This window comes from Alexandromys fortis, unplaced genomic scaffold (genome assembly GCF_014885135.2).
Source record: "Alexandromys fortis isolate MF-2015 unplaced genomic scaffold, M_Fortis_MF-2015_v1.1 scaffold_90, whole genome shotgun sequence".
Taxonomy (NCBI): domain Eukaryota; kingdom Metazoa; phylum Chordata; class Mammalia; order Rodentia; family Cricetidae; genus Alexandromys; species Alexandromys fortis.
In genome coordinates, this window is record NW_026067985.1 from 3,506,094 (window position 1) to 3,530,579 (window position 24,486).

The window sequence follows — 24,486 nt, forward strand, 5'->3', positions numbered from 1 at the left end:
AGGGGACACTGAGCTGAGGGGACGCGGGGCTCGGGAAACGCTGAGTGGAGGGGACGCGGGCAGGGGGAACGTTGAGCTGAGGGGATGCGGGGCTAGGGAACCACCGGGCTAAGGGACTCAAGGCGGGGGGTGGGAGGCGTGAAGCCGGGAGGGAACGCAGGGGCAGGGGACTGACGCAGAGCTGAAAGGAATGCGGCGGTGACGGGGGGGGGGGGGGGGGGGGGGGGGGGGGGGGGAGACATAGTGCTAAAGGACCCCTGGCCAGGGCAAAGGCCTGAGCGGCGGGGTTGGGAGGGTAGGGAGCAGGCGCAAACTTGACTGGGCTGAGAGGAAAGTGGGATTAGGGGTAGAGGGAAAGGGAAACGGGGGAGCCAACAGGAATGGGGGGGGGGGAGAAACCGCGTCCAGTATGGAAATTTGTCCAACTAAAACCCGAGGTCTGACTGAGGGTGTGTGTGTGTGTGAAAAGATCTAAAGTGAAAGCCCAGAATACGAGCAGATATTAAGATGGGCGAGGATCGGGTATGAAGCTGGGAGACCTAGGGGACGGCCCGAGGCTCAGGGAAGCTGCTGGCTTCATGATGCGGGGTGTTGACTATGGGATATACTCTGCTGAAGGAGCTGGGGATCATGACGGAGGTGGAGTGCCGCCTTGGCAACGTTCCCGAGGGAGGGATGCTGGAGAGCCTGGCTTGGGGAAGTCGGGGGTGGGAGGGGACACCTGGGGAGGTGAAGTTAGAGTCAAGGCTTAGCTCCACTGTTGGCCGAGGCACCCCCATCTTTCCGAAGCCCCCTGAGATTCTCTGCATGTCCTGACACCCTCAGGTCCTGGTTATTTCCTGATCAGTCCAATTTCTTTAACTTGGAGTCACGGAGAAAAAAAGTATGGGTGTGTAGGTTAGTAGTTGCTTTAGTTCCTGCAGTTAGCTGGCCTTGGGTTTTCTCATTTGGGCTCTAATTATTGTCCCAGGTAGTGCCCTGTCACCACCCTCACTCTCAGGGTCGCTCAAGTCCCTTTTCCTGTTCCCAGACTGGACTTTTCTCAAAGTTGTCTCCTGATTTCCTTTCCATTTGAGTCACGTGGTTCTTTTAATGTGGAGCCGGGGAAGGAAAAATGGTGGGTTTAGAAGTTGCTCTAACACGCTTTGTGAGTCCGAAACCTTGTCTGCCTTCTTCCTTTGTAAGCTTCTCTGACTTACCTTTCAGTCGGGGCACACTGTCATCTATGATCCATTTCTCCTCAGTCTCCTGGAAAAACCCGCCGTTTACCAGTTGTCTGAGGCCCACAACCACCACCCACACATCCATCCACCCTCCCTCTTGTTTTCTACTGCCTGTCTCTCTCCTTTTTTTCTTACCAGCCCCCCTTTCACCCTAAGGCATTTTTTCTTAGTCCCCGATGTCCTTCCATCTCCTTAGATCCCAGTTCTACTCTGCAGACTCATTTCCACTACCCTTCCAGTCCTCTTTAACCTGCCTTGTTTCCTCCAGTTCTCCCATTTCCTTTTCATTCTCGCGTGTGAGAATACACATCCTTGTGGAGGCCAAAGGTACTGTTCCCAGTTGGTTATTTTATTACGTGTTTGTGTGGTGTTTTGCCTGCCTGTGTCTGCACATGCGTGCCTGGTGTCCAAGTAGACCAGAAGAGGACGTTGGATTCCCTGGAACTGATTGACACACATTATGAGCTGTGACGTGGGTACTGGGAATTGAACCCAGATCCTCTCAAAGAGCAGCCGGTTCTCAGTAAACTAAGCCATTTCTCCATTCAAATGTCCATTTCCTGGTGTCTTTAGGTTCTCATTTTTAATGTTTTTCTTGTCTTTATTTTGAGGTGCTGGAGACGGAACCCAGGACCTCCCCCATGTAAACATTCTGTCAGCGAGCCACACCCTTTCCTGTACTTAGCATTCACTGTGTACAAGTCATGGAAAGTCAAGTGGGAAGAACGACAAAAACGAAACCACCTTTCCTGGCTCTTTTCCAGGTCGTTTTTGTTCTTCCTTGGTTTTCCTTTATTTTGTGTTTGTATGCAGCTAGGTGAGGGAAGCCATGGTGTGCATGGGGACATCGGAGGACAACTTTTGGGACTAGGTTCTCTCTGACAGAGTTGCAAATAAATGCCTGTATGGGTTGAGCCCTGATTTTTTTTTTTTGAGACAAAGTCTTTTTCTGTAGCCCAAACTGGACACAAGCTCATAGCAAACCTGCCTCAGCTTCCCAAGTGCAGGGATTACCGGCACAACTAACCCCCAATCCTTTACTTGCCAGGTGTAAATCAAGATCACTGAAGTATCTGTTTAAAAAATAACTTTATTCCAAAATCCTTTAAAATTCATGACCTTAAAACTGATTTTTTTTTTCAAATTTCCCCTATTGAATGGTAAGATCAACCACACAAAGCCACCTACAGTTTTTTTTTTTTTCAGCTGGCAAGTCCTGTGTTGAGAGATTTGATTGGCACTTAGAGTACAAAGTTGTACCCACCAAGGATGACAGTCCCATGCTCCTACAACTGTGAAGAGTGGAGCCAATGCCGAAGCACAGGGCTGCAGAGCCCTCTCCATGTCTGCTGGGGTTGAGGGGATCAGTGTGATTTCAGCAACCATGAAGGGGTGTTCTTCCTGGTTTAAATGGATCTCCTGAGTTAACTGATACTTGCAAATACATTTTGTTTGTTTGTTAAGGTCAATGCACAAAATGGACTTCCCCATACAAAGTCTGTAACCCATTGTCCATATGCCTTGAGATCTGGGTATGGATTGTGTTAAGGAAGAAGGGGGTGAGGTCTCCAATTTTTCACAAATCCTTCAAACATGAAGCCCTTTAGTGCCTGGCTATTAGTTGATTTGCCATTTTATAAATGTGCACACAGGCTGATAATAAAAGTGACAATGATAACTGGTCAGGGCTTCATAACAGCATTTGGCACCAAGCCCATGAAGCTCCCATTTGCTGGTGGAAAACCCTCAAATATTTCCTACTGCCAGGTGTGTGCAGAAGAGGAAGCTGTGGGAAGCACCCGGGGAATCTCGCAAAACATTCACCATGTTCCCAGCTACAACTTCCCCTCTAGCTAGTGTCTCCTCTTTTAAAGTTGCCTCTGAGTCACAGAAACTCAGGAGTTCTATCATTAGACCACAAAGGAGAGGCCAGCTTCTAGGACTGAAGGCAACCTGAGTATCTCATTGTGAAATGACAGACTGGAGTGACCCAGTGCATGAGGTACCACGAAGCAAGAGAACTGCACTTCTTCACCCCCATTCCCAAGGACTCAAATTCAGAGCCTGCTGAACTTCCTGGAGCTCAGACTGGCCACACAGGCAGTGGCTTCAGTTCAGAGCAGCCAGCCCCTCCTGCACCTTGCAGGTATTTCTGCTAACCAGCTCCTCAGGACTCCTGGGCCCCAGAGTTACAAAGTCCTTAAAGCCCTAGACCTTGTCCTGTCTGGCAGGATGTGCACAAGTACAGAGTGCAAATTCCAAGTCAGATTTCTCATGGCTAGCACATACCTATTGCACCTTTAGAAGATCCCTGACTTCAGAATATTTAGATGAAATTTAAAAAAAAAAAATCCCCAGAACTTAGCTGTCCCGAGCTAAACTCATCACCCACTATTTTCTTTTGAAATTTACTGTCCTCAATCAGTGCATCATCCTAGTAAGTAGGAAGAGAACACACATTCCCACTTCCGTGGCACAGAAGGCTAGAAGGACCGGTGTGTGTCCCTCTCTAGGACAAAAAGAATAGCTGGGGTGGGCAGAGTGGCCCCAAGAGCAACTCTACTGAGCATCCCCCAAACACCTTTACACCCTATACTACTACCTCCTTCGTTCTCAGGAGCTTCAAAAGTGGTACTGTTTCATGGTTGTTCTAGATGGGGAAGCAACAAGGAAGAAGCCTCATTGTGTGACCCCCTATGTCTAATTCAGCTAGCTGCCTCCTCTCTCTCTGGAAAGGGCCTGGCTCCTCACCTCAAGAGTGACTTAAAAAAAAAAAAGCCCCACCACCACGTTCCCCTTTGTGTTGGGCAAGCTGGTTGCATACCTTGAATAGTGGCATGGCGCACAGACACCAAGTGAGTGCCCCCCCAATCAGTGTCTGTCCCAGTAAATTAACATGGGTAGAGCCGGGTGTCACAGCAAAGGGGCACCTTAGACACCACTGTAGCTTTGCCCTTCACGAGCTGCTCCTTCCAGTGCCTTTCACAGCAAATGAAGTCAGTGGGAGAAGACAGGAGGAGAGATGACAGCCTATGCTGGGAAAGCCCAGCGGTCACAATGCAAGCTCCCAGGCGGCAGGGAGAGGGCAGTCAAAACGGAATGAACTTGCAAGACCCACTGACAGTGGACTATCTTCATCAAACGGGCTTGTCTTCCTCTTGAACAGTGTCACTTAGCTCTTCATCACCGACATCTGTTTAGGGGCAAAAGAGATGGAACCAAATGATCTCAACATCAAGGGGGGTTTACCATCTGTCTCCTGTCATCTTGGTGACTTGTGAGCCACAGAATTGGATTTTATGGAGGAGGTAGGGTGCATAACAATCTCCTTTGTTCTAGTTTGTTTTGTTGGAGACAGGGTCTCATGTAGCCCAGACTGGTCCTAAACTCACTATGTAGCCAAGGATAATTCAACTTTTGATCCTCCTGCCTCAATTTCCCAAGTGCTGGCTTGCACAACCACACCTGTTCTCTGAATTCAGAACCTAGACAAAGCCTGATGCTTGTCACTCATCATGCTCCTGCCTCAAGCACAAAAGACCTCTCTCCGCTCTCCTCTACTGCCCTGGGAGATCTGCCTCAGGGCCACTTCTTCCATACAGGGCCCTCAATCAAACTACCCCTCCCAGCTCTGGTCTTCTTTCAAGGTCTCGAGATTTCTGTTTGTTTTTCAGGGTCTCTCCAAACTCACAGAGATCTGCCTGCCTCTGACTCCCCAGTACTGGGACTAAATTTGTGAGCCACCACCGCCTGCTGGTCTCAGGCTTTTTAAATGTACCAATCAACCATCAGAACTTGAGCACAGCACTCCGTGGTCTTTCTCTCAGCACTAGGTAATTTTTACTTCCATTTTAATTCCTCCCCCACCCTGATTTTTATGCATTTAGCCTGCTGGTCTTAGCTAGCTGCCCACTCACAGATAATACAGGGCTTTCTTTCCTATTCAACAATCCCCATACTGTGTCTTCCCCCACGTACTTTGTTGGATGTTTCTTCTCTGTGCTGGTAGTTAATACATGTTAATAATCTTACACTAAATGCTTGGGACCAGAAGTGATGTGGACTTCACATTGTGGGTAATTTGCATTTACAGAATGAGAATCCATGGGATGGGGGCCCAAGTCTAAACATGAACTCTGATTATTTTATAGTTTCCTTAAATAGGTCATTTGTAGGTAATTGCAAAAAATTTTATTGTTTATTTAGTGGGGGTGGATGGAAGTCAGAGGACAACTCTGTAGAGTGAATCCACTCTTTGTACTAGAGGCTGAACTCAGGTCGCCGAGGCCTGGCAGCAAGTACGTTTACCCGTTTAGCCATCTTGCCAGCCCCATTTTATACAACATTTAAAATAATCTCATGCATGAGATGAAGCTCAACTACGCTGACACATCAGGCTGTGACATGTTTTGTTTTGGGGATGGAGTACCCAACCTAGCATGGAGTTTCAGGTTCTAGACTAAACCTGAGCTAGCTCACTCCCTGCACCTCAGAGGCACCTCCCAGGAAGCTGATGCCATGGGTCTGAGCATCTAGAAGGCAGGCAAGCTTACCGTGCAGCTCCTTGAGTCCGTTCCCCATGCGGTCCAAGTTCCCATTGACCAGTGCAGTCACTCTGTGAATGTGTCCATGCTTGCACGTCTCTTTCGGCAACTCCTCGCTCTCATTTGTCTCCTGCTCTTCCTCCCCAATGTCTTCCCTGTCCTCCTCCTCCTCGTCTTCCCCTTCGGAATCCACCAAAACCATGACGTCACCCATGTCCTGCCCCCTAATTTCCAAAGGAGAAAAGAATAATCAGGATGTCATCTATCCCAACTCAAGCCCCAGACACCACCAGACTCCTTGCAGTCCTCTTTACACAGTCAGCATGGCTTGGTCATGAGAGTGAGGTTGTAACTTCAGGAGGAGATGCAGCCAGTTGGTGAAAGATTGTGGCCATATCTTTTGTAAGGTATTTGTTTATATGCTGTCCCAGGCATCTGGCACTGTGTTTCTCAACACTGGGGGTGTAGCAATGTTGCATTCTGAGCTCGGAGTGTAGCTCAGTAGCTGGAGTGCTTGCCTAGTATGTATGCATTGTGGGGTATGCCCACAGTTCCAGCACTTGGGAGGTGGGCACATGAGGATCCAAAGTTCAAAGTCATCTTTGGTCACCATAGTGAATTTGAAGCCAGCCCAGGATACCTAGGAACCTTCTCTAAAGAAAAAAAAAAGGAAAAAAAAAAAAAAAAAAAAAACAAAGCTGGTTCTGTCCTAAAATGCCCTTCTTTCTGTCTCACTCTTGAAGATCTCTCCTGATTGTCTGGTTGTTGGATCTTCTACCCTCTACCTGCATCTGAGTTCTATGCCCAACAACTTGGTGTGGGACTGTGCTTGGCTCACCGTGCCGCAACCTGCCTCACCTACCTACACGCTTCTTACAGAGAGAAGGTATACTTTAGCCACCCATGACAACCACCACTGCACCCACAATTCACCCTCCTCACACCTTTGGTGAGATGGATGGAGGGGACAAAGACTCAGAGGATCAGGAATATTCCATACAGAGACTGGGAACAGCAACTGGGGCCCGCGGTCATGGTTCCAGTAACTTTCCACGATGCCACACTGGTATCGCCTGTGAAAAAGCCTGGGAATGATAAATTTGCTGGGACAGTGGCCCTCAACAACAGAGTGGCAAAGGGAATGGTTTCCCATGAAAGATGGTTCTGGAACAATGAGACTCCATTGTGAGGAATATGAAAAAAAAAAAAAAGGACCTACTTTATACAGATCATAAAGAATTTTTTCTACTGCCCAGCATCACCTTGGGAAGTAAAATATACAAATTCTATTTGTTTACTTTTCCCTCTCGTGTGAGGGTGGGGACTTCTGGGCATGTTGAAACTTGTCTTCTAACACATTCCATGAGCTTAAGACTTGGTCTTCCTTTTGCTCTTTTTAGAAAATGAAATAAAGCAAATGCCTGGGTAACCTGGCTCATGGGTACACACACGTTTCATCATGCCCAACCCATAGGTTGCCACTGTAATGGAGCACAGGACTCTGGAATCCATCAGACCCAGGGCAGAGGGCAGACTCTACCATCTGCTTCCTGGATTCACTGGCAGATCCTAATCACTCCATTGGGTCTCTCCACCTTCTCATCAGTAAAACAGACACATGTACACACCCACCTCAGGACGTCACCAAGATGGGGAGTTTCCCACAATGCCTAGGGAAGCCCAAGGTCAGGGACATGGTTGGTCCTATCAGAGTAACTATTATTGTTCTTATGAAAGCAGCAGTGATAAGAAATGATGGCAGTGGGCTCTGGATTAGAGCCCTAAGAACACTCACCTGAAAGTGCTCCCTGCTGAAGAGAGAAAAGAAACAAAATTAAGCATCATGTGCATCATTTAAGTCTCATCAGAGCTGTCAATCTCATCAAACCAGCAATGGCTGAGGAGATGACTCAATAGTATGAGGTCTTGAGGTCAAATTCAGATGCATGGTTGTATGTACCCAGAACTCCAACACTAGGTGGGGAGAGAAAGGTGGAGCCTAGGAGCTTGCTGGTCAGCCAGCCTAGCCAAAGGGAAGAGAGCATCCAGTACATGGAGACCCTGTCCCAAGCCAGTAAGGCAGAGTGATAGAGGAGGTTGTAAGCCTTGCAGCTCTGATGGAAAGGGATCCCGGCAGTCGGGAGCCAAGGAATACTAAGGGCTACCGCTCAGATGGAAATGTATTCTGGCAGCAGGGGCCAGAAAATACTGAGTGTTACAGCTGGGATGGGAGAGCGCTCTGGCAGTCAGGAGCCAGGGAATAGCACTGGTCACAGAGAGCAACAGCTCACAGCTCTGCTCTAAGGAAGGTTTCCCCAATGTAACAGCTCTGCTGAAATTGTTACAGTTCAGCTTGGGGCCGGGAAGTGTAACAACACCGCTCTGCTAGGGGAAAGTTTCCCCAAAGTGTTACTGCCCCCCTCAGCTGTCTCTGCTCCCGCCAAAGAAGGTCTTCACCCAAACTTTGTTCAAAAGATTTATTGGTAGGGAAGAGTCCAGGATTATGGCTGCCTCTACCAGGGTGGAAAAAGAGCAGCAGCAAACTGAACAGGCGCAGGGCTTATACAGGGCTTCTTAGGGGCAGAGTTTTTCCAGGGAGAACATTTGCAGGGTGGGAATTGGTTACATCAGAGCAGCTTGGTTTCAGGGCCAATCTCTGTTTCTTTCTCTGGTCTTTTTTTAGCTTTTTGGCTCTGGTTTTGAGGCCAGGGCATATTTCTTTCACTGACTCTGACTCTAGGGCCAAAGTGTGTTTCTTTGGCCCAGGTTTCAGGGTCATGGTGTATTTCTTTGGTTCTGGGTCTGAGGCTAAAGAATTTCTTTGGCTGGCTCTGTTTTCAGAGCCAGGGTGGGCTTCTTTGGCTGGCTCTTTTACCCTACAGAAGCCACCCCAGGTTCTGCTGACTTCTACATAGACACACATGGGTGCTTACACCCACAGATTCCTGTGCATACAACATATACACAGAGAGAAAATAATAAATATATAATTAAATATTTTTTTAAAAAAACTAACACTGATAAAAGATGAACAACTGAGAAACATTCCGAATGTGTGAGGATGATATTTAGGGACCTCATTATTATACACATTGCTACAATGAAGCACTATAGGCTAGGGCAATAGATGGAAGCTGGGCATGGAGTTTTCTTCCTACACACAGCTTTTTAAATTATTACTTATTTTTATGGATATGAGTGTTTGCCTACGTATATGTCTGTGTACCACATACATGCCTGGTATCCAAGGAGACCAAAAGAGGGCACTGGATCCCCTGAAACTGAAGCATCAGAAAACTGTGAGCTGCCATGTGGTTGCTGGGAATTGAACCTGGGTCCTCTGGAAGAGCAGGCAGTGCTCCTAACTGCTGAGCCATCTCTCCAGCCCACCCACAGCTTTTTTTGAAGTCTGAAAGAGAAGCAGGGGGACTCAAGGGGCTCTTACCTTTCCAGCAGAACACAGGACTATAATACAGCATAAGCCCTGCAACAATAGCCAGTCCCAGCAGGAGGAGGCTCACCACCGTCGCCACGATGCCCCCAACATTCAGAGGTTCTGTAAAGAGATCACACCTCAAGCTCTTTCATTTGGTCATGCAAAACCTCCCCTCTTCAGCCCCAATCTGCTTCTTGGCCTGTCTTGGTTTCATGTCCCTGTGACCACTCCAAAACCAGCCTCAGGCGGAGATACTTTCAGAAGTCAAGAAGCAGCAGCATGAAAGAGGACTGCAAAGTTAAGGGGCGCTGTGTGGGGCAGATGTCGGGACTGTCGCCAAGGCCACAGCGAGTGAGGGTGGGAGTTAGACCTGTGGCAAACAAGCTCCATCAGTGGGCCAGGATGGAGATTTTGGCTTGTTTTGTTTTGTGTTTTGGAGACAGGGTTTCTCTGTTTAGCCCTGGTTATCCTAGAACTCACTCTGTAGACCAGGCTAGCCTCAGACTCACAGAGATCCACCTGCCTCTGCCTCCTGAGTGCTGGGATTAGAGGTATGTGCCGCCACCGCCCAGCCAGGACAGAGAATTTGGGCACTGGCTACACTCAGAGAGACATGTAATATCTGGGTGTGGTGGGACAGACTCAAGGCAGGAGGATCACAAGTTCAAGCCTAGGAAGTTCTAGGCTAGCCAGGGCTACACAAGATCCTGCCTCATATGAAGCACAGGAGAACTTTGTGATACTGCAGTGTGCGTGAACAAAGGAAGCCAGGACAGCAGGACCTGGGTCAAACCCAGGCAAGGTGAAAGGGGCCAAAGTGAGGAAAGAAACTCGACCCAACCACACAGCATTTACAAAAATCAAAGGTGTCAGGAGAATGTGAAAGTTTGAGAAGAAATTATAGAAGCAAGCCAGGTACAGTGGCAGGCACCTGTAATTCCAAGCACTCTAGCAATGATGAGATAAAATCAAAATATCAGTCAACTCTGAACAACACTGAAGACATTCTGTGCCTTGCAGTCTAAAATATCCATCGCAGGGCTGGAGAGATGGCTCAGAGGTTAAGAGCGCTGACTGCTCTTCCAAAGGTCCTGAGTTCAATTCCCAGCAACCACATGGTGGCTCACAACCATCTGTAATAAGATCTGGTGTCCTCTTCTGGCCAACAAGCATACAGACAGAACACTGTATACATAATAAATAAATAAATCTTTAAAAAAATAAAATGAAATGCCCATCACAAATTCATTCTCTTGATGCATTTGTTTTTTATGTGCTCACACGTGCTTGTGCAGGCATGTCACAGCGTGTGCATGAAGGGCAGAGGACAACCCACAAGAGTCGGATCTCTCCTTTACCATGTGGGTCCCAGAGCACAAACTCAGACCTGGCAGTTCCTCCCTGAGCCATCTTACCAGCCCACAAACAAATTCCCTGTGTACAACGAGACACGTGCGTCCATCTCATTAATGGGTCAGTTTGCTCTCATATTTAATGGTGAAAGAGTATGTATATCCCAAAAAAGTTTTTCCAAAAATTGCTTTATGATTTATCATCAGGAAGTGTTTGATTTGTGCATTTCACATCTCTTCATACCAAGGGCCCTGGAATCCTTTGGGCAGAAACTTGTTACTTAAAAAAAAAATCTGTTTAAAAAGCTGGGTGGTGGTGGCGGCGCATGCCTTTAATCCCAGCACTCGGGAGGCTGAGGTAGGCGAATCTCTTCTGAACTAGGAGATCAGCCTGGTCTATAGAGCAAGTTCCAGGACAATCAAGGCTACAGAGAGAAACCCTGTCTGGAAAATAAATAAACAAACAAACAAATAAACAAAAATAAAGACAAAACAAAATTACCACCACCACCACCCCCCCAAGAAAAAAATTTAAACAGCAGCTCTGGCATAAAGGAACATCTCTTCCTTGCTCCCTCCTCCCCTCCGTTCTTCTTGTTTTTAAACAGGGTCTGTAGCCCAGGCTGCCTCAAACTCTCTGCAGCTGAGATGACCTCCCAAATGCTGGGATTTCAGGCAGGTGCCACCACACCCAGTTTACAGGGTGAAGGAGATGGGACCCTGGGCTTTTGTGTCTTCATATATAAAAATTGTTAATAATGACTTCTAGGACTTGCCCCGCCCCCACAGGGAGTTCCATAGACATTATAAATAGAAGAGAACTATGAATTCACTTTCCTGTTACAATTCACTATCCACACGGGTGAGTGTGCACATATGTGCATGCATAGTTATATATGCATGTTCTCACACACATCTTCAGTGAGAGACAGGAGCAAATTGTTCTGTGTCCTAGGCATGTCAGTGCTTCCGGGATCGGACGCTAATTTTCTCAGCCACCATGTCAAGCCATAGGCGAATAGATCGTCTTCAGTTGGCCATGGCCTACGTGAAGGGAGGCCCCAAGGCCTCCCCCCTCAGTGGTGCCAGGTGCTCTGAGGCTCTTAGGTTTTCAGGGCCACCCTCGGCACCTACCTTTCACACTCAGCCAGATGTCTACAGCCCTCACCCCCACGAGGTTCTCGGCCCGGCAGAAGTAGAAGCCCTCATCCAGGTCCTGGGAGCAGTTGTAGATGGTGAGGGAAGAGCTCTGGCCATGCTGGGTAATGTGATAGTGATCGCTGGGCTGGATGGCCCCCTCGGGCTGTGTGAGGTTCCTCAGCCACTGGATCTTGGCAGATGGGTTGGCGCCTGTCACTTGGCAGGTGAGCGTCACGTTGCCCCCCGTGAAGCAAGTTTTCATAGGCTGAGAAGCAAGTGAGGGGCTCGCTGGGAGTGGGAAGAGGGTAAACAGAGGCAAATGTTTCAGGAGATTCAAGCCATGGCCTAACTTACCCACCGAAACAACCAATGCTCCTAATTCCCACATCTTGCCTGGTCCTCTGGATAAAGCCTGCCTCCTATCGGGTACTTCCTGTGTACAAGGAGCCCAACTCAGTCTCAAAAGAGTCTCAAGATTATTCCCATTTTGTAGAGAAGGAAAGTAAGGCACAAAGAAAGCCAAGCGACGTCTAATAGTTTAACAGTGGAAGGCGACCTTGGCGGGTGGGGGCCAGGGGGTACCACAATGTCACACCATGCAACAGAGCTCACGTGAAAGATTTGGGGGTATGGGGGGGGGGGAGAAGCAGAGGCGGCCTCTGGGTGAGAGCAGAAGGAAAGAGAGACAAGAAGGGCTTGCCTTATTTTTTTGAGACAGGGTTTCCCAGTAGCTATGGAGCCTGTCGTGAAGCTCACTCTGTAGACCAGGTTGTCCTCGAACTCAGAGATCCCCTTGCACTGGGATTGGCGTGCACCACTACTGCCCAGCAGGGCTTGCTTTTTGTAATGGGGTACAGCTCATGCGCATAGAGTGCTCTACTTAGAGGCTGCAGCAGCTGGGGTCACATCTTGACTGCTGCTGCTGAGCTGTCCTAGCAGGTCCCTGAGAGCAGGTCAGTGGAAACGCCTGAGTGCTATCACAGCCTGCTCAGTCACACAAGTTAAATGAGGACACAGGGTGACCTGCTGTCCCGCTTTTCCTAGGACTCGGAAGACTGCTGGGTTGTGAGGTTTTCCAGGCAACACCAAATCAGCTCTGGTGAACCCAAACAGGCTGACGACCAGGGACCCCGAGACCCAAGCTCTATGACAGAGCTAAAAATCAGGGCGCTAACGGAGCTGGCTCCTTTTGGATGCTCCAGGGAGCCCAACCTTCTTCCACTGCAGGTGGTTCTGTGAGGTTTTGTTTTTTGAAACAGGGTTCATGTAGCTCAGGGTGTTCCTTGAAACTTGCTATGTAGCTGAGGCTGGCTTTGAACGCCTACTCCTTGCCTTTACCCTCCCCTTAGTATAAGAATTATAATAAGCATGTTGCCACACCCAGATTCCCTCTTCTGTTTGGAGTGTGAATTTTTATTCTTAATTATGTGTATGTGGTATGTGCATGGTTGGGGTGGGGGGTAGTGGGGGATATGTGCTTATATACGGGTGCTATCAAAGGCCAGAGGCATCAGATTCCTCTGGATTTTTAAGTCACCTGACAAATGGGCTGGGATCTGGAACCTTACAAAGGGCTTGGGTCCTCTATGAGCAGAAAGCACTCTTAACCACTGAGCCATCTTTCTTTCCCTCCCTCCCTCTTTCCCTCCCTCCCTCTCTCCCTCCCTCCCTCTCTCCCTTCCTTCTTTCCTTTTTTGGTTTGTTTTGTTTGAGACAGGGTCTCACTATGTAGCCCCTGGCTAACCTGGAATTTACTATGTAGAACAGGCTGGCCTGGAACTCGTATATCTACTTGCCTCTGCCTCTCAAGTGGTTGGCTTTAAAGGCATAGGCTACCAAGTCCCGCTCAGGAGGCAGAGGCAGGTGGGTCTCTGAGTTCAAGGCCAGCCTGGTCTACAGAGCAGTTCCAGGACAGCCAGAGCTATACAGAGAAACCCTGTCTCAAAAAAACAAAGAGTTTATCTGAGAGGATGCAATGGACTAGGAGAGGGGGAAAGATCACAAAAGATTGGGGTGCATGAAGATCACCAGTGAAATGGATGTGGGGGCCCTCACCTGATGGGTGGGCAAGGGTGGCCCTTCACCCCAAGTATAAACTACCTTCTTCAACAAATAGACCTGCAGTAGACAATGGCGGCTCTCGTCTGGTCCCACTGTTTTGGAGTTTGAGGCTGGGAGGCACTTGAGCCCAGGAACTCTGAACCAACCTGGTAATTTAGCAAGCCCCTTTTTTTTGGGGGGGGGGGGAGGAAGTGCAGCGGGTGCTGGGCACAAAATCCATGGCCTCGCTCAGGCTAAGCAAGGACTGCTGTACCCTTAGCCTTAGTTTCCTTTTAAGCTCTTAAGAGACAGGGTTTGGGGCTAGGACAGGAGTGGGGGTGTCAGTGGAAGGACCTCCTACTGTGTAGGAGAGCTGGGGTTTCATCTACTGGACAAAACCAAAAGAGAACAGGGAGCCTGATGTTTCTCCCTACTCCCCTTGAGCGTGGGCTTCAGGAATGTTGCTAAGAGATAGAATGTTCCAGAAGACAGACCAAACAACTCCCAAGGCTAGGAGGGTCACTCCTGCCCGGCTTAGCCCCTCTTCTATCACTGGCTCTCTCAGCAAAGTGGGTGGTGGACACATTGAGACACATGCTGGAGCCCCACAGAGGGGTGGACACACTGAGACACATCCTGGAGCCCCACAGAGGGGTGGACACACTGAGACACATGCTGGAGCCCCACAGAGGGGTGGACACACTGAGACACATGCTGGAGCCCCACAGAGGGGTGGACACAGAGACACATGCTGGAGCCCCACAGAGCGGGGTGGACACACTGAGACACATGCTGGAGCCCCACAGAGCGGGGTGGTCCCATGTGGGGAGGAGACAGCTTGCCATGCATGTGAGTGTATCTTCTCATCCATTCAGCACCCTGACTTCTGAGTCTTCTGGCTGAGACCCCGCCCCAGCACATTCTTGAGAAGAGAACTGCACCCTACCAGACTTCCTCAGGCAACAAATGGTATTGTCTAAGCCGAGTATGGGGGCCAGGAGCCTCGGTTACATAATAAAGAAGAGAAGCAGAGGCTCCCCATCCATCCTGTGCACTGTGCCGTACCAAGAGACTAGAAAGGAGGGCACAGGAACAGTTTCAGTGAGGAAGAACCTAAGCCAGGCATCCTTAAACTCCAATGGGAACAGCCACGAGGCACAAGGAGAGGTGGGGGAGGGGTCTGGGCACTCCAACACTGAGCCTCTCACAGGACTTCCATCAAAGGACTCTTTGAGAAGAAAGGCAGGCAGGTGAACCCCAACCCCGGGACAAAGCGAGCCAGACTCACAGATCTGTACCACACAGCTGGCTTCCGACGCTGGTCCCACTATGTGGCTCCCAACGCATTTGAACTTCTTGCCCTCAGACAGCTGGGATGGGCTCAGTGTCTGCAGCTTTGAATCTCCCACGACCACCCCTCCCGGTTCTTCAGTCCACAGGAAGGTCGGATCAGGGTAGCCCCCATCCCAATTACAGGTGAGTTCCAGGGTAGCCGATTCTGAAGACACCTCCACTGAGCACTGAGGAGCTGACGGAGGGGGCCCTGCAAAAGAGCAGAGGAGGAGCATGGCTTCATCTCAGACAGAGTCAGAGGGCAGGGCAGTGGGTGCAGGTGTGTGTGTGTGTGTGTGTGTGTGTGTGTGTGTGTGTGAGAGAGAGAGAGAGAGAGAGAGAGAGAGAGAGAGAGAGAGAGAGAGAGAGAGAGCGCACACTGATGGAGGGGGCCCTGCAAAAGAGCAGAGAAGCAGAGAAACATGCTTCATCTCAGATGGCAGGGCAGTAAGTGCATGTGTGTGTGTGTGTGTGCGCGCGCGCGCGTGTTACAGAACCAGGGTCTCAGAGAGCCATCAAAGCCTATCTTCAGAGAGCACCTTCTGGGCTGAAGGACGTAGCTCAAATAGTACAATGCATAGCACACTAGGGTTCGATCCTCAACACCCACAAACAGTCATGGTGGTATTTGGGTATTTGTCTGTAATACTAACACTTGGGAGACACACACAGGTATACGTGCAAGCAAAACACCAATAAAAAATTAAAAACGAACAAAAATTTTGGATTTTTTAACTTCATTTTATGCGCATTAATGTTTTGCCATGAGTTTTGGGTTCCCTGGAACTGGAGTTACAGACAGTTGTGAGCTGCCATGTGGTTGCTGGGAACTGAACCTGGGTCCTCTGGAAGAGCAGTCAGTGCTCCTAACTGCTGAGCCATCTCTGCAGCCCAGAACTTTGGATCTTCTATGAGTGGGTGGAAACAGAGCACCCACCTATAGGAAAAATTACTGAGAACAAACACAGCGATGCTCAGAGCAACCGTACCTGTGTGAAGCCGTGTTGTAAGCACACACATTTAAAGATTTATATTACTTATGTGTGTGTCAGTGTGCTCCTCAGAAATCCTCCTGCCTCCTCTGCCTTCCTCAGAACTGAGTTTACAGGCACGTGTCAGGTGCCAGGTTTGTTACATCTGGTGCTCCCAAACTCTGACCCTCATGATGATGGAGCAAGCATGTTTGATCACCAAGCCATCATCACTGCAGCCTGAAAGACACAGTTTCTACATTACTAATAACCACTTGTGAGAAAGCACACAGTCGGCGGGGTGTAGCGAGATACACTTTGGATTCTTGTTGGTAACAAGAGTGGGCTAAGACACCCACAGGGTTTACAAAAAGATGGATGGAAAGATGGGACAGGTGATAAGTAAGTTATGGTATTTTCATACAATGGATCACGATTCAACCATGAAAAGTGAGTTCAAGACCAGCTTGGCCTACGAGCAAGAATGAAGCCCTGATGCATGCATGATGCAGTATAGATGAACACGCTACACAAAAGAACAGAAACCAGACAGAGGCTACGCTGTGAAAATCTACTCATAAAAATATAGGGCTGGAGAGAATGCCTTGGTGTTTATGAGCACTGGCTTCTCTGGAGGATCCAGGTTCAATTCCCAGCACCCACATGGCAGTTCACAACTGTCCGTAACTCCAGTTCCAGGGGATCCAACACCCTCAGGTAGACATATATATACAGACAAACAAAACACCAATGCACATAAAAAAATAAATTAAAAAAAAAGAATATTCAGAATTTGAACTGGAAAGAGACTCAATGACTAGCCTGCCATGCCTGACACCCAGAATCAGATCTCTGGGACCCATGTGGTGGAAGGAAAGAAACTGACTCCTGCAGGTTATTCTCTAACCCTGACATGTGTGTGGTAGCATGTGCACACACATAAACACATGTTAACAAATAATGAGCCAGTCCTGGTAGTGCACACACTTGATCCTAGCATTCAACAGCAGAAACAAGTGGATCTCTGTGAACTCAAGACCAGCCTGGTCTGTCTAGCAAGTTCCAGGCCAACTAGGGCTAAATAGAGAGACTCTGTCTTAAAAGAAAAAAAAAGTAAATAAATAAATAAATACACTGTTTAAAAATACCAAACACCTGTATTAAGGTGGGAGCCAAAGATTAATTTGTTCAATCCTATTGTTTAGGAATTAACTAGGACCAAAGGCATCTGAGATAAAGATGAAGGGAACAACAGTCACATGGCTAGAGAGTTGACTCAGTAATTAAGAGCACTGCCTGCTCTTGAAGAGGCCCAGAGTTCGATTCCCAGTGTTCACATGGCAGTTTACAACTGTCTGTAACTCCGATTTCAGGGGATCTAGCGCCCTCTTCTGGCCTTCCTGGGCACCAGACAGGCACACAGTGCAAATACAAAAATGAAGGCAAGCTAAAAAGAAAAGGACAGTCAGTAGATGGAAGGGCCGGTGAGATGGCCCAGTAGGTGAAGGTGCTTGTGGCTAAGCCTGAGGAAGTAATTTGATCCCTGGAATCCAAGTGGGTACCAGAAGGGTACATGATGTGGGAGGTCCTTCTGTATATGTATCACTTTTATTGGTTAATGAATAAAGAAGCGGCTTTGGCCTGTGTGATAGGGCAGAGTTCAGCTAGGTAGGAAAACTAAACTGAATGCTGGGAGAAAGAAGATGGAGTCAGTGAGACGCCATGGAGCCACTGGAGGAGACAGACATACGTGCCCCAGAACTTTACCAGTAAACCACAAGCTTCTGGTAAAATATAAAACAGCTAGCTAGCAATATGCTTAATTGATTGGCCAAGCAGTGTTTTCATTAATACAGTTTTGTGTAATTATTTCAGGTCTGAGCAGCCGGGAACAAACGAGAAGCCTCTTCCTACAGGAGCAGAATCTTCCAAGTCGTCCTTGGACTTCCACATGGATGGCATGCATGTGCCAGCACAGATGCACACACGTGTGAAAAAATAGATAAACCCAGGGATCAGGGTTTTCAGAACTGAGTAGAGGAGGAACAGCCGCCCGATGAGGCTCAGGCCCCCTAGGGACGAAACCTTAGTGAGAGAGGTTTAGAGTCATTGTGGGTGTGCCCTCAAAGGGGAGTGTGGAACCCTAGCCGCCTCTTTCTTCCACCAAGCTGTGAAAGTGAATGAGTCCCTTTGCAATGTGCTTCTTTCATGACATGCTGTGTGAGGCCAAACAGTCACAAGCTGGAAACCCTTACATCTGTGAGGCAAAAGAAACCTTTTTTCTTTATAAGCTTATTGTGTCGGGCCATTTATGATAGTACCGAAAAGCTGACTAACACAGAACCCGCTAAAGGTGATAACTGCACAGCACACTCAAGCCAATGAGTTGTGCCCTTTTGTGTGGTGAGTGCACGTGTGTGCATGCACATGTGTGCGTGTACATGTGTACAGGTGCATGTGAAGACCAGAGGTCAACCTTAGATGTTGTTCCTTACATAACCACCTTATTTTTTGAGGCAGGGTCTTTCTCTGGCCTGGAACTTGCCCAGCAGGCCAGGCTGGCTGTCTAGTGGGCCCCAGTGGTCCTCAATCTTTGCCTCAGAACCAATGGACCTCACCTGACAGTCCAGGTATGTGCATGCATGTTGAAACATGCAATGAAGCATGCTAGGATCTGAGCATGGACATGCACTAGAGCGCTATACAGCCCCCAAAAGAAATGAGACTCTAAAATGCACCACAAGCCATAGTGTAGAGGAAACTGCAAGGCAGGAACGGTGTGAAAGCTCAGAGAAGATATAGACAGGGTTACGGAGGGGCGTGCCGCTTACGCACAGTAGACCAGGAGCTCGGTGGTCACCTTTCGCTGTCTGCCGCTGAGCACATTGGTGGCCGAGCAGGTGTAGTTGCCTTGGAGGTTCTGGGACATCTGCAGCAGCGTGAAGCTGTTGGCCGTCAGGTTCCTTCCGAAGACCTCCGAGATGCGGGCCTGGAAGCACCACTCCACCTCGGGCGGAGGCCGGGAGGCGCTGTAGCAGCTGAAGTCCACCTGGGAGCCCTTGGCTGCATACAAGGTGCCATTGGGGAGGGCACCCGTGGCTGAGATGTTCACCACAATCTGATCGGGGCCGCCTGGGAATGATGGGGAGGACTGGTATAGATCAACACTGTGGGGTTTGAAATCAACACCTCTAAAGGAACCGGACAGCACGGACAGTCTGCTAAGTGTCCTCAGACCCCCACTCGTTTGATCTTGGACAGTTGTATGACGCTGACTGTGGATCGGGAAGAATTTCCTTAAAGGACCTGCCATTTGTTTTGGGGTTTTTGTGTTTGCTTTTACGACATGTAGCCCAGGCTGGCCTCAAATTATGTAGCTGGGGATGACCCTGAGCTTCCGATCCCTATCTTTACCTCCCCAGTGCTGTGGTCACAGGTGATACTGTGCCTGGTTTATGTGGTGCTGGGCATCAAACCAGGTTTCATGATGCTAGGCGAACTCTAGCAACTGAGCAACACCGCAGCCCTACCACGAAGAACTTCCAATCCTCCCGCTTCCACTTCCCAAGTGTTGGCGTAGAAACACTGCAAGTGGCTGGGACGTCCCAGAGGGTAAGTGCTTGCCGCTCTTACAGAGGAACCCAGTTACAGTCCCAGGACCCGTGCCCAGTGGCTCACAATTTTCCCCAACGCCAGGTCCAGAGGATTCAGTCTCTTCTGAGCCCCTGTGCATGTGCACGCACATGCGCACAAAATAAATCTTGTCAGACATAGCACTGCAGACCTTTAAATCCCCCAATCAAGAGGCAGATACAACCTGTGAGTTCCAGGCCAGCCAAGTCTACAAAGAGAATTCCAAGACAGCCAGTGCTACATAATGAGGCCCTGTCTCCAGAAAACAAAAATAAAAAAGAGGGACTACAGACAAAGCTCAGTTCAACAGTGAAGCCTACAGACTTCTCTTCCGGAGCACCTGAGCTGGATTCCCAGACCCACATGGTCGCTCATTAACTGTCTTTAACACAAGTTCCAGGAGATCTGATGCCCTCTTCTGACCTCCACAGGCAAAACACCCATATGTATAAAATAAATTAAAAATAAATTTATAACACTGAATTTCAAAGAACAACAAAAAACCTTCCTGCCAAGGGACTAGCGGTTATGAACACCTGCAGCAAACATCAACAAAAACCACATCAGGCCCACAGCTGCTCAACTGCTTCCCTACTGAGGGTCCCGATCCAAAACGACCTAAACCCAGCCGTCAGAGCGGTTTCCACCATTCCCCAAACCTGTCACCACGGCTCGCCAGGTCTCAGCCTAGCACAGTGAGTGGTTTAGGGGACACTGGCTCTCCTCAGGGAAGCTGGAATTCTACTGTGTGTGGGTGGACCAGAGCCCACAGAAAGCTCTGGGTCTTTCTCCTCAATCGCGCTGGCTCTGGAGAGCGGCTGCTTTCTCTCTAACCACTGGACCTGCCGAGCTCCTGGGAGTTGCCCAAGAGTATCCGCGAACCTGAGGCTGGTCTTGTCAACACCCCAATCCTCCAGCTCCCCCTACCCCAACACACATACACACCAGGCTGACAGGAAACAACTGCTTCGGGCCTGACTGAACTCCAACTGTGTAGTTTCAGGCAACTTACTCATCCTTGTTTAGCCTCAGTTTCCCCCTCTGTGAAATGGGGGTGATGACAGTATCCCCCACGCAGGGGCAGAGTTTATATAACGGAACACCCAGCACGGTTTGTAGCGTGGACCTCATCATCTTAGTTCACTTTAATTTCTGAACTCCTCATTCTCTTCAAGACTGGGTATCAAACTCAGGGCTTTGTACCCCACCCAGACTTGAACTGTCTTGACCCCCAAAATGCCCTGCAAGGTGGTACCCAGTGCATCCAAGATGCCAAGCTCCCCTTGGTTAAAAAAAAAAAAAAAAAGAGCACAGCTCCCTGCTGGGGAAGCAGTGCAGAGGTGCACTGTGTGCTTAGTGGGTACAAGGTTCTGGGTTCAATGGCTGCTGAGCACCATCAATGTGATGGCGTGGGAAGGAGGAGGGGGGAGGAAGGGGGGACAGGAAGGAGGAGGGGGAAGATGGGCATAGAAGGAGGGAAACCTTTCATTCCAGTCCTCAAGAGGCAGAAGTAGGTGGATCTCTGTCAATTCAGGGTCAGCCTAGTCTACATAGAGAGTTGTAGGCCAGGCAGGGCTACATAAGGAGACCCTGCTCAAATACAAACAAAAATTATTAAAAAGAAAGGGGAAGAAAAGAAACATAAATTAGTTTGCCAATTAAAAGACATTAGTGGGCACAGCCAGTGGCTGCTCACGGGCCTCTCCTCAGAGAGCTCTCTCTTAGGAAACAGCCCAGGCAGGCTGAAGCTTCAGCAAAGGAATTCATTCCTCTCCAGCTGTGGAGTTTTAGTTCAGAAATAGGTCAGTGGGGAACAGAAAATCAGCTGTGGGATGCAAAGATTTTCCTATGCAGCCCTCCAGTGGAAAGTACTTTCCCTCAGGACTTCACTAAGTAGCCCAGGCTAGCCTCAACCTTGAGTTCCTCCTGCCTCAGCCTCCCGATGCTGGGATTACAAGTGTGCTTTCTTCTCACCTGGACCAGGACAACATCCTGTCAGGTGGTTCCTTGGGAACCATACTGCCCACCCCTCAAGGATCTGGGGAGACTTAGGCGGTGGCCTGGGAGGTGCCTGAATGCTCCATTCGCCAACGCTGGCTAGTCCGTCAGGTATGCGGCCCAACAGGTCCTAGGGCGTGTTTTCCCCTGGCATCCCTCCAACTAAACAGGGTTCAGCTGGAGTACTGAGGTACTAGTGACCAACACCAAGGACGGCAATCTCACACCCCTGGTCTCCCAAGTCCTGGTGGCCTGGCCTGGACAGAGTGCAAACCAAGAAAGTAGCTGGGAAGGGCTTCTGAGCAGGATAATGAGCAAGACGTAGAATTTGCTGCCGAGAATCACTGGACAGGAGTCAGGCGGGAGGATCACACAGGGTGGGAGATGGCAAAGCACACAAAGGCACTAGCCGTGCAGACCTGAATTCTGGAGTCCGATTCCCAGAATCCCCTGTACGAGGTGGATGTGGTGGTGTGAGCCTCCCACTGTTCCTGTGCTGAGATGGGAGGCAGAAGCCAGAGAAAGTCTGGGAAGCGAGTCGTACAGTGCAGCTGGACACCTCAAAGCGACCCTGACCAACACAGGGAAGTGGAGAACAGAATCCTGAGCTGTCTTCTAGCCCCTGACAGGTATAGACCTACTCTACCATGCACAAATGAATAAATCAACATTTAAAAAGTGCAAGCAAAAAAATAAAAATAAATAAACTTGAGCTAAAAAAAATAAAATAAAAAAATAAAATAAAAAGTGCAAGCAAGAAAAGATGCTTGCCGTCGAGTCTTCCAACCTGAGTTTGATATCCATACCCACAGAGTGGAAGGAGGGAACGGGCCCCAAGCTGTCCTCTGACCTCCACACAAACACCCCGGCACATGTGAGCTCACACACATACACAAACATTAAATTAAAAATGTAAAAAGCAGAGCCAGGCAGTGGTGGTGCACATCTTTACTTCCAGCACTCAGGAGGCAGAGGGAGGTTGATCTCTTTGAGTTGAGGCCAGTCTGGTCTACAGTGAGTTCCAGGACAGCAAGAGCTACAGAGAAATCATGTCTTGAAACTTGCCCCCCCAAAAAGAAGTAAAAAAAACAAAATATAGTTTTAAAATATTAAAGGAAAAACCAGCCCTGGAGAGACAGCTCAAGGGTTAGAGGCAGCAGCTGCCTTTGCAGAGGACCTGAGTATTGTTTTCAGTACCCAAGCCAGATGGCTCACAGCTGCCTGAAAGGACCAGCTCCCTGGCTCTGAAGCCTTCTGGTCTCCACAGACATCCTTTTTTTTTTTCTTTATGGCATACACTTGTATACATAACCTTTTGGTTTTTGACACAGGTCTCACCTGGTGAGGCCAGGCAAGCAGTGCACCACTGAGCCACACCCCAACCCTTACACCATGCTTTTGTTGTTGTTGCTTTGTTGGTTTTCTCAGGTAGCCCAGGCTGGCCCCAAACTAGCATCCTAGCCAAGGATGACCTTGAACTTTTGATTCCCCCCCCCACTAAAATTATGGACCTGTGACACCACACCCAAGTTCCTTAGATACTACTTTCACTGATGTGGCAGTCAACCAGCTTTCATCCCAGACCCCAGGGAATGAATCCTAAGTCCAAAGCCCAATCTCTCCCTACGGCTTCTTCTAAGCACCTATGTGTGCTTCAAACCCAAGTGTGGTAGTCTGAATGTAAATGGCCCCCATAAGATATTGGGAAGGGCACTATTAGGAGATGTGGCCTTGTTGGAGTAGTGTGGACTTGTTGGCGAAGTGTCACTGTGGGAGCCAGCTTTGAGGTCTCCCATGCTCAAGATACAGCCAATGTCTCCGTTCACTTCCTGTTGCCTGTGGCTCCAGAGGCAGAACTCTCAGCATCTCCAGCACCATGCCTGCCTGCACCCTGCCCTATCCCATTGTGACGACAATGGACTAAACCTTTGAACTGTAAGACACCCAATGAAATGGCAACTTCTAAGAGTTGTCATGGTGTCTCTTCACAGCAGTAGAAACCCCAAGACACCCATGTTAATCAAACCTTGAGCATGAGGGGACCACTACTCCCTCTCGGCACTCATCAACGAGCAGGTCTGTATTAACAGAAGCTCAGTTTGGGGAGCATGGACCGTCCCTGAGGCATCCTTTGAGGGAAGTTCACTGAGACCGCAAGACAAGATATACAGGATGCTAGGACCATGCCCCAGCCGACTGCCAAGGGGGATTGGCAGTTGATACAAGCCTGTTTCCTCATTGTCTTCCTGCCAATCAGTTCCAATGACCCATTGCAACTGCTCGCTCGGCTTGAGAACACTAGAGTGCTAAGACGACTATGGCCCCACCCCTCATCTGACCTTATTTACTTCACTATTTGTTTGCTTTTATTTTACATGTATGGTGGTTTTTCTGCATGTGTGTAGGTGTGCCCGGTACATGCCTAATGCGGTTAGCAGATCGCCTGGAACTGGAGTTACAAACGGTTCTTAGCCACCCATGCAGGTGCTGGGAGCCAAGCCCGAGTCCCCTCCAGTGCTCTTAGTGGCTGGTTTATGTCTCCACGCCCATTCATTTTTATTTTCCAAAGACAGGGCTAGCTATGAACTCCGAGCCAAGGAAACCCTTGAATGTCAAATCTGAGCTTCTCCCTCCTGAGTGCAGCGATCACCACTCCTAGCTTTTCTGTGCTTTTGGGGAGAACCCAGGGCTTCATGTATGTGAGCTAAGAACTCCACACACTGAGCCACGTTCCTAGTCTTAGCCTCACCCTTAGCAGAACATAACACTACATACTCTTTGGGTGGGAGTGGTGGGTGACAGCCTCCTGTGGTGCCC

At 49.1% G+C, this 24,486-nt stretch overlaps 1 protein-coding gene across 1 annotated transcript in view; it reads right to left on the bottom strand.

Annotated features, from left to right (window-relative positions):
• Window positions 1–2,295: 2,295 nt before the first annotated feature.
• The window catches only part of Vsig10 (V-set and immunoglobulin domain containing 10), a 31,399-nt gene continuing 9,208 nt past the window's right edge, over window positions 2,296–24,486 (bottom strand). The window contains exons 3-9 of the mRNA XM_050159053.1: window positions 18,874–19,170; window positions 15,024–15,278; window positions 11,690–11,983; window positions 9,213–9,323; window positions 7,563–7,578; window positions 5,777–5,991; window positions 2,296–4,416 (exon numbers count right to left, since the gene is read on the bottom strand). Coding sequence (XP_050015010.1) covers window positions 4,361–4,416; window positions 5,777–5,991; window positions 7,563–7,578; window positions 9,213–9,323; window positions 11,690–11,983; window positions 15,024–15,278; window positions 18,874–19,170 — 1,244 coding nt within the window. The 3' untranslated portion in view covers window positions 2,296–4,360. The remainder of the gene's footprint in view (window positions 4,417–5,776; window positions 5,992–7,562; window positions 7,579–9,212; window positions 9,324–11,689; window positions 11,984–15,023; window positions 15,279–18,873; window positions 19,171–24,486) is intronic.